This window comes from Mus pahari, chromosome X (genome assembly GCF_900095145.1).
Source record: "Mus pahari chromosome X, PAHARI_EIJ_v1.1, whole genome shotgun sequence".
Lineage (NCBI taxonomy): Eukaryota > Metazoa > Chordata > Mammalia > Rodentia > Muridae > Mus > Mus pahari.
The window spans coordinates 30,633,238-30,643,071 of record NC_034613.1 but is presented as its reverse complement, the minus strand read 5'-3'; the positions used below and the strand labels follow the sequence as shown (position 1 = coordinate 30,643,071).

Sequence of the window (9,834 nt, the reverse complement as noted above, 5' to 3'; positions counted from 1 at the left end):
GTCATCAGGGAAATGCAAATCAAAACAACCCTGAGATTCCACCTCACACCAGTCAGAATGGCTAAGATCAAAAATTCAGGTGACAGCAGATGCTGGAGAGGATGTGGAGAAAGAGGAACACTCCTCCATTGCTGGTGAGATTGCAAGCTTGTACATCCACTCTGGAAATCAGTCTGGCGGCTCCTCAGAAAATTGGACATGATGCTACCGGAGGATCCAGCAATACCTCTCCTGGGCATATACCCAGAAGATGTTCCAACTGGTAATAAGGACACATGTTCCATGTTCATAGCAGCCTTATTTATAATAACCAGAAGCTGGAAAGAACCCAAATGTCCCTCAACAGAAGAATGGATACGGAAAATGTGGTACATTTACACAATGGAGTACTATTCAGCTATTAAACAATTGTGTTATTTCATAGTTTATATTCTTCCATAACAAATCTTCATAATGACAAATGGTAGATTTAAGGATATTTGGACTCTAAGATCTGCCCATACTCCAGGAAGAACTTTTCCTTCTTGGTACTATTTTTGAAACTATAGAAAGTACTACTAGATACATTTATATATTCATCACTTAACTTTATAAATATATATCTTCACTATGTTACATTTCTAGGGATGCATTTTAGTCTCTCTCTAAATATATCAGCAGTCAGTCTGCAGAAGTAGTTTGTTTCATTAGATTTCATATATGTGATATCACATCTCTACCTTTTTGGAAACATGTAGTTTTCCACAGCCATGGCCAATCTTGGTCCCACTGTGACTGCTGCAACTTTCAGCCTTTGCCATCCTAGTCAGTCTGCTTGTAACAGTTTCAGGCCAGTGAAGTAAGCCTAGTCCTACTTTAGATGAGTTTCAGATGGTTCTCCTATAAAACTAAACCAGTTACTCAAGACTTAGTGTACACAAAATCCTCTGGGGAGTTGCTTAAAACACGGGAGACTGGCCCACAGTCCCAGAGTGGCTGATTTAGTAGGTCTTGATTAGAGGCCAAGAAATCCCAAAACATCCCCCCAAAGAATTGCCTTTCAGACCCTAAGACGTTAAACAAGAAGGAAGGTCCAAGTGAGGATGCTTAAATCTCACTTAGAAGGTGGAAACAAAATAATCATGGGAGGCAGAGGGAGTGAGGGAGTTGGGTGGGAGAAAGGAGGAAGAGGGGGGAAGAAAGGCAGGGTTAAGTATGGGGGAGACAGGAGAGAGACCCCCAAGGCCAAGAGAATGATTGGAAATGTGCTGCTACCAGGCATTGGGGTGGGGGAACCTCTAGAAAGTCCCAAAGACCTAGGATGGGGGGGACCTCCCAGGACTCAATATAGGTGACCTTAGCTGAAATGCCCAATAGTGGGGATATAGAACCTGAAGAGACCATCTCTAGTAGTCAGACAGGACCTCCCAGTAGAGGGATGGGGACACCAAACCATCTACAAAACTTTTGACCCAAAATTGTTTCTGTCTAAAAGAAATTCAGGGAAAAATGGAACAGAGACTGACAAAATGGCCGACCAGTGACCAGCCCAACTTGGGATCCACCCCATGGGCAGGCATCAATCTCTGACACTATTACTGATGCTATGTTGTGCTTGCAGACAGGAGCTGAGAATGGCTGTCCTCTGAGAGGCTCTACCAGCAGATGACTGAGACAGATGCAAATACTCACAGCCAACCATTGGACAGAGGTTGGGGACCCCGTGAAAGGGTTCATGAAAGGATTGAAGGAACTGAAGGGGGTGCCAACCCCGTAGGAAGAACAGAAATGTCAACTAACTTAGAGCCCTAGGAGCTCCCAGAGACTGAGGCACCAACCAAAAAGCACACACAGGCTAGTCTGAGGCCCCTGGCACATGTGTAGCAGAGCCTTGTCTGCCTCAGTGGGAGAGGATGAGCTTAATCCTGTAGAGACTTGATGTCCCAGGGTGGGGGGAATACTGGGGGAACACCCTTTCAAAGTTGAAGGGGAAGGGGGATAAGTGGAAGAACTCTTTGAGCGGGGACTGGAAGGGTTGGCAACATTTGGGATGTAAATTAATAAAATAATTAATAATAATAATAATAATAATAATAATAATAATAATAATAATAATAATAAATTGCTAAGTCAAAGGCTCTACTGGTCTCAGAAGAACTGTGTAGCCTCCAGATAACTTGGGCTACCCATAAAGTTTTCTTTAAAATTATTCACTAATGTAACACTGTACAGTAGGCATCTAATACAATTTAGCAATGGTCCTAAGAAATAAAAGGAAACTGGCAACATTGTAATACTGTATCTTTATTCTTTACATTTATTACTATTTTAACATGTCTACAGTATATTAACCTACAGTATTTTTCACAATTGTAGTACATGTAAAATCAGACCAGCCATATTTGAAATGGTTAGAAGCTAAAGGTGGTTAGTGACTAATGCAGTAAATACCAGAATTAGCAAGGCCTTTCCCATCTCTCTCATAAGAAGATATTTTAAATGTGGCGTTTCTATGGATCTTGAGTAATGACAAAATGATTTAAAACAGGTTTACATTTAACTAAGGAAAAGTTAACTAAATGGCTAAAAGATTTGTATCATGATTATTTAAATAAAATCTTATATTAATTAAAATTATTTTTAACATTGCAAACAGGATCAAATGTTTTTGTAACAAGGAAAGGGCGGTTGTCTTTGGATCCCACTTTGAGTGTGATGAACTTTGCACTGATGTCAACATTAAAATTTCCATGGCCTTCCAATCAATGAAAACTTTAAAGACAGTGAACCACAGGTTCTTTCTTTGTTCTCCTTCTTCTCATCATTCCTCCTAACTGAATGATCAAATGAGGGAAAAAAAAGAGCAATTATACATTAATCAGAATCAGTGACTTTCTAAATGTAAGGCAGTAAGAAAATGTACACATGGACATGTGTGCTGTGCAATTAATTGTGTAGTATATCTGAACCAATAGAAAATACGTTTTCCTCTTGTAACTTGTGTGATTGAATATCTTTATGATGTCTTTATAGATTCTGATCCTGTGATCACAGCAACTTGTCTTTCTCTTGGTAAACACTAGAAAGCTCTCTATGCATATGAGCATGTGTGTCCGTGTGTGTATGTATGTGTGTGTGAGCATGCACATACTGTGTTGTATGCTTGCTTGAGAGATGATTTTAGCATTTAAAAAAAAACAAAAACGGGACTCTTGGCTGCCATACCTGCAATGTGAAAGGGAGGCTGTCATGAAATATATTGCTGTGAAAATGGAGAAAACAACAAATAACAAAATGCTGATTCCTTAATTACACTTAAAACCAAGATATACCTTAGGGCTTATTTGCCAAGTTAAATATAATCATGCGATTATAAATAGCAAAGAAAAAAGTTAAATTACCTGACTTTTTAGAAGATAGGGTTATATAAATAAAAGACCCAAAGGCTATACCAGAACTCTGTTACTCTTGATTTTCTGAATATATACATTCAGAAAAGTATCAAGATACAAAATCAATATGGTCAAAGCAGTTAGTAACAAACTTTCTGAGAATTCAAAAAGTAATTCCATTTGTAAGAGCCTCAAACAAAATAACAAAACTACAAATAAACCTAAACAAGAAGGTGAATGACCTACAATTAAAACTACAAAAACCTGAAGAGACTTAAACAAGCACTACACGATAGAGGGCTGTTCCATTTTCACATATCAGCATAACTGAAACTGTGTTATGTTAACTGATCTGTAGGCTCATTGTAATCCCCACAACTCCAATGATGTTCTTCATAAAACTAAAAAGAAAAAATCCTAAGATTCACAGGTTCACATGGAAGTACAAAAGAGCTACAATAATCCTAAGCAAAAAGCCAATTACTGGAAGTATCACAACACCAGAAATTAAGTAATACTACAAAGACATATAATAGCAAAAACAGAATGCTCCTAGCACAGAAATAGACATGTGGGAGAAAATTAAAAAGCCTCAAATAACTACAGTCACATGAGTTTCAATAATGTTATCCAAAATAGTCAATGTGGAAGACAGCCTCTTCAAAAATTGATACTGCAAAACTGGATATTCACATATAGATGAATTAAGACAGATCCTTCTTTCACCCCCTGGATAGAAGTTAATTCCAAACATATCAAAAGCCATAGTGACAAGGCTGAAAGTCTTAAATTGTAAGAGGAAAACCCTCCAAGATATAAGGATAGGCAAGGGCATTTCAAAACAGACTCACATCACTCAGGAAATAATACCAAGAACTGAAAAAAAAACTGGGTTTGCATAAAATTAAAAGCCTTCTGCACCACAAAGGAAGCAACAGAACAGAAAATAACCCACAGAATGGGAGAAATCTTTGCCTGAAATCACACCTGAAATGTGATTCATATTTAGAATATGTAAATAACTCGAGAACTGTGATATGCCTCTAACACAACACAAACCAACCAACCAATGAGTTGGCAAATGAACTGGCAGGAAATTTCCTGTAAGAAAACGTGCAAAATGGCCTGTAAGCATAATGGCAAACATCCATATATTCTCAGTCAACAGGAAAGTGCAAATCAAAACTATTATCAAATCACTGAGATTCTGTCTTGCCCCTCCTCCCCCTGCTCCAATGCCAATGGCTATCCTCAAAGAACAGTTTGAGAACAAAGAAGCCTTACAAGCCCACTGCTAGGGATTAGTGCCACCACTATGAACAGTGTGGAGGTCCCTCAAAGTACAAATACAACACTTTGGTGTAGGAAAGTGACCAGCAAGAGTGACTGGAGAACATGAATATAAGAAAAGTATGAGGGTGCACATGTATGAAAATACCAAAATGAAACCCATGATTTAGCACACTATCTAAAATGGTTAATTTAAAATATACTATTACTCTATTGTTTAGCTAACATAAATACAAACATCTACAACTAAAGACATACTATCTAAATGTGGTTCTACTTAACGTGCCAACATTTTTGCTATTTGACAGTACTCATTGGAGCCACTGTTTCTAGTTAATAGTTGAGGCTGCAATCTGGGACCTGAGACCCAGCCATTTATGCTGCTGCTTCCAGTAACTGTTTTCTAAATAGGTCTTGGTGTATGTCTGATAGAGGTGTTGGGTCTATGGTATTTACCATTTTTAGTAGCCTAAGATTAGAAGAAAAACAACCTTGAAAGAACCAATGTATTGGAACACAGTATGGTTGATTGGTTTTACTATGCACACTAATATTCTGGAAACAATCTAGATTAAATTGAATTTCATTCTAAACATCAAGATTTGTCTTAATTTGCTTGAATTTAGTGAGTACTTAAGCTCCAAGTAATAAGCAAATGCAGGAAACCTGAATAATACACAAAACAAAATGTGGATACCTGGACCGTGGCCATCCTGCAGGATTTTCTCAGGTTGCTTTGGTCTGATGATTATCTTGCCCAACTTCTTCTGCTCCTTCTTTCACTATCTCATCTCCAGCAACTTCATGTATATCCTCCCAATTGTCATACTCATATTTACTGACTGCTAGAGTGAATATCAAGGCAAACATTGACAAAGTCAGTCATGGACAAAATAACCTAACTCAAAGCTAGTAGCAGCATCCATATTCTACCCTCAGGAGAAGCAATGGGATAGAACTAAGAAAAGAACAGCCGAGCACCTTCCTGCTGTTGTCATTACCTACTCTGCCTTTCACATTGCTGCTGCATGATCATTGCCATAGTGATGTTGCTCTGAGATCCCCCCATGTGTCTATAGATAAACGTCTATTACTATTACTACTAATAAATGTCTCCTTTGAGGAAGAAAGAATGGGAGTCATTGGAGCTAGCAGTAACCTCTAGACTTGGGCAGAGCATTGCTAGGAAGATAATTGTTTGCCTCAGACAAATTCTACAGTGAAGATGCCTGTTTCCTCAAACTGCTGCTTCTTCTCTTTCCACCAAATGTTCCCGAACCAGTTCATGATTTGATGAACTGACTTTCTAAGAACCTTTGTACTTCTTTTTTTTTTTAAGTGCAAAAGTCATGAACTAAATTGAAGGATGGCAGTCTTGATTTTCCTTGAGACTTCCTTTCCGTTTTCTGCCAAGCTTCCTGCCACACACCAGCTTCCCACTGACATTCATGCGTGGGCTCATGAACTGCACTGAGAATCTCTTCTACTGTCTTATTAAACATGGGTTGGTAGAGAGTAGCAGATGTTCCCTCAAAACTGCAAAGGTGTTTACTGAACTGAGCTTTTACTCCAGCACATCCAGCCTTATACTGGAGGAGATCCCATCACCAATTCCCCATCTAAGATAAACACTGGGTATGGCCAATATCCAGCACCTCTACAAAAGCTGCTTATGAAAACCTACAGTGTCCCTGCCTCTGTGTATCATCTTGTGAATTCATTTCCCACTTCCCAGCTCCTACCGCTGCCTTCCACTTCATGCTTGGTGGGAGAAGGGGAACTCTCCTTGGATTACTCACCTCTTATATCTGAGATCTGCCCGATGTTCTCATCCATTTCTTTCATGATAGATCCCACAGAATGATCAACAATGGCAACACTGTCAGTTGACTTCTGGTGCACAGAATCCAAGGAGGCCATCTGGGGCATGTCAAGGCTCCTGTCTAATCTTATGCTCAAGCCTGTACCCAGACCCAGGCCAAGGCTTAAACCAAAACCTGGGTTTAAACCCAGGCCCAAGCCCAAGCCCAAGACCAGGCCCAAGGCCAGGCCCAGGCCAAAGCACAGGATAGTATACAGACAGAGGCCAGGGACATTGCTCTTCTGGGAAATAGCCCTCACTCTTCGCCTCTGAGGAAACCGACCTGAGCCATTAGATGTATAGAAGCGGGATCTCATGATCAGATATCACTGTTGAGCTGAATCAGAATGTAGTAGTTGTCCAGATGCAATACAGAAGGTAGTGGACCAGATCCAGAAGCATGAAAAGAAACCAAACATGGAGAAATTACATGCATATGAATCAGGTCCTGTCTATTACTACTAGATCTCAACCCTCCTTCTCTGAGGAGACAATCTAACCAGTCTTCCTCAGTATAACTGCCTTCATGGTCTCTGGCTAAGACTAAGATTGCTGACCTACTCCCTCTTTGAGCTATTACTTGGCCTCTGTGTTCTCCAATAGATAGTATTGGCTTCTCTGGCCACAGTTGCTGCCTTGCACAACTGTAGATAATAAACTGCCCCATTTAAGATAGAATCTCAACCTAGTCCACACCTTCTCCCTATACTATCTTTGCCCACTCACTGCCCAAGTTCATGCTGGGCTCACCTGACTATTTTGACTGACTTAGGTCTTGTCTTGGTCCCATGAGATAGACATGATTAACATCTGTGGGATGATTCTGTGGCATCTACATGATATCTCATGTAGAAGAATCAAATAGATTCTTCAACAGAGCTGCAATTGAGATTTAACAATCAGGGCTATGACTACCAATACCCACCACTGTTAAGATTGTGGACAATGAGTTGCTATAGAGAGTAGATCAGCACTCAGGCATAAGGAGAAGGGGAAACTCAGACAGGTGAAACAGTAGGGGCTTAAGAGTGGTATCTGTGGAAGTCCCATAGTAAAAACAAAGGCCCAAGGAGAAACCAACTTGGGCGTTGCCTCAGAAGAACCCTTCAAGGGTTCTGTGTGGCAGGTGATGGAATAAGATCATAAAGATCCAACAAAGGCCTTTTATCCAAAACTACATTGTCCCACGTTGTTACTCCAGCCAGGGTCATCATATCTACATGCAGAAAGTTTTTTTTTTCCTCCAAAGTCAAGACTGACACATTTAGCAACCAATAAATTACAAGGTCATCAGGCTCTGCTATGACTTAGAGTCAGCTACCTTTCCTTCCAGACTTTGGTTAACATCAGCTGTGCGCTTTAACTTCATAACTATCCTGCCATTTACTTATATTTATAGGCAAAAGCATAGTGGTTCAAGGTAGACATGACCCACTGAAGAATTCATCCACCAATTGCCTCCTACCAAGCAGGAATAGTCATAAAAATACTGTGTGGCTCACATCCCAACAAAAGCAAACTGTTCCCAAGGAAAGAGTTAGGTTCTTATGATATAACATACTTAAAGCCACTTTGAACAGAAGGGCACAGTTGAGAGGGAACAGTGAGACCTCAGTACTGAAGAGCCAAATGATGAAGAACTGAAAGGTGTTTAACAATCCTGCCACATTCTGTCTATGCCTACAAAGACTGAATGAAATAAAGCTTGTTCTCAGTATCAAACAGTGAAGTAAAAACACATTATATTGTGAAATGCTAGGCCTGTGTATTATTACACCAATAGGAAATTTTTCTTATACTTAAATTTTTTGAAAGAAACTTTGAAGAAACTTTACATAACTTTGGTGGACACCATAATTTGGATCTTAAGAATCACTTTTTATAAACATGCAGAATTATATGCTACTTCCACAGTGGAGTTTATGCCCAGTCACTTCAGGGAGATGAGTTGATAAAATAAAATGATATTTAAGATATTTGCCATCTGGTTTTATTTGACGTTTTGTTTGTTTATTTTTGTTTTTTGTTTGTTTTTTGTTTGTTTTGGGTTTTTTGAGACAGGGTTTCTCTGTATAGCCCTGGCTGTCCTGGAACTCACTTTGGAGACCAGGCTGGCCTCGAACTCAGAAATTCGCCTGCCTCTGCCTCCTGAGTGCTGGGATTAAAGGTGTGCACCACCACACCCAGCACTTTATTTGACTTTTTAAAGTTGATTCTCCCCTACTGAATTAAATAACCAACCCAATTTATTCAACTGCAAGTATGCTCCTTGTATGTATTTGATGGAAAATAATCACAAGGAAAACATATCTGTCTTTACTTCAGACAATGAGCTAGGAGATATTGCATATATATTCTTTTCTCATGACCATCTTCACAGAGGAGAGAAGACTTGCACTCCAAAGAGGGATAATACATCCTGAGGACAATAGCAGAGAAAGACTGTTTTCTGTGCATAGTTTTTGTTGTAATATACTCATAATCTCACAAAAACCTAACACTTGGGGGTATGTGACATCTACAATATTAACCTGGGACAGAAAGTAGAACAAGGGTATATGATAGAAATTCTTGGAAAATGAAGATATCTAATAGTATACTGGTTCTTGCAACAAAGTTATATCCACACCTGCCTCTCTTTTTTTTTCTAAATACCTACAGAGCGATGCTTAAATACATCATCAGTAATCTTACTTTCTAAGTCTCCTTTCTGTCTCTGTTCTATCATTATTGCTTCACAACTCTCAACAGTTCCACTAATATTGCCTTTACAGGAGTCAGGATGGTACAAAAAATAAAAATTCCAAGCCCATAAAAACATGTTTCCACATCAAGAAGAGTTCAGTTCTTGCCACTTGAAGCTGTAAGATACATTCTCCATGCTCGAGTCATCTACTCATTCACTGAGCATGTACTTTATGTCTGGAGTAGTGTTAGAGAATAGGAATTCAAACATACCTAAGATACATGGCTTGTTCTGTCTAGCCCATGCTCTAGAGAGCAAGACAGACATTTGGATGACATTAACTCACGTCTAACATACTAACAGAGAGGATAACAGTATGCTACGGGAGCTCAAGAGAAAGACCAGCTAAGGCAGGGAGGATCTGTAAGGGAGATAACTTTGTGTGTAGGGAAGCTGGAGAAGAAATTAGAAGCTCAGCTGGCAACAGACAAAGGTGGGTGCAGACAAAGAAAGCAGTATGAAAGTGACAGAGGAGTGTGTGAGTGTGTGTGTGTGTCTGTGTGTGTGTCTGTGTATGTGTGTATGTGTGTGTCTGTGTATGTGTGTGTGTCTGTGTATGTGTGTGT

The 9,834-nt window shown here is 39.5% G+C and overlaps 1 protein-coding gene across 1 annotated transcript in view; it reads right to left on the bottom strand.

Moving 5' to 3' along the window:
* Positions 1-2,271: 2,271 nt before the first annotated feature.
* Positions 2,272-9,834, bottom strand: part of LOC110313507 — a 181,947-nt gene continuing 174,384 nt past the window's right edge. Inside the window, exons 2-4 of the mRNA XM_021187840.1 lie at positions 6,461-6,859; positions 5,359-5,506; positions 2,272-2,813 (exon numbers count right to left, since the gene is read on the bottom strand). Of these exons, the coding sequence (XP_021043499.1) occupies positions 5,388-5,506; positions 6,461-6,839 (498 nt within the window). The 5' untranslated portion in view covers positions 6,840-6,859 and the 3' untranslated portion in view covers positions 2,272-2,813; positions 5,359-5,387. The remainder of the gene's footprint in view (positions 2,814-5,358; positions 5,507-6,460; positions 6,860-9,834) is intronic.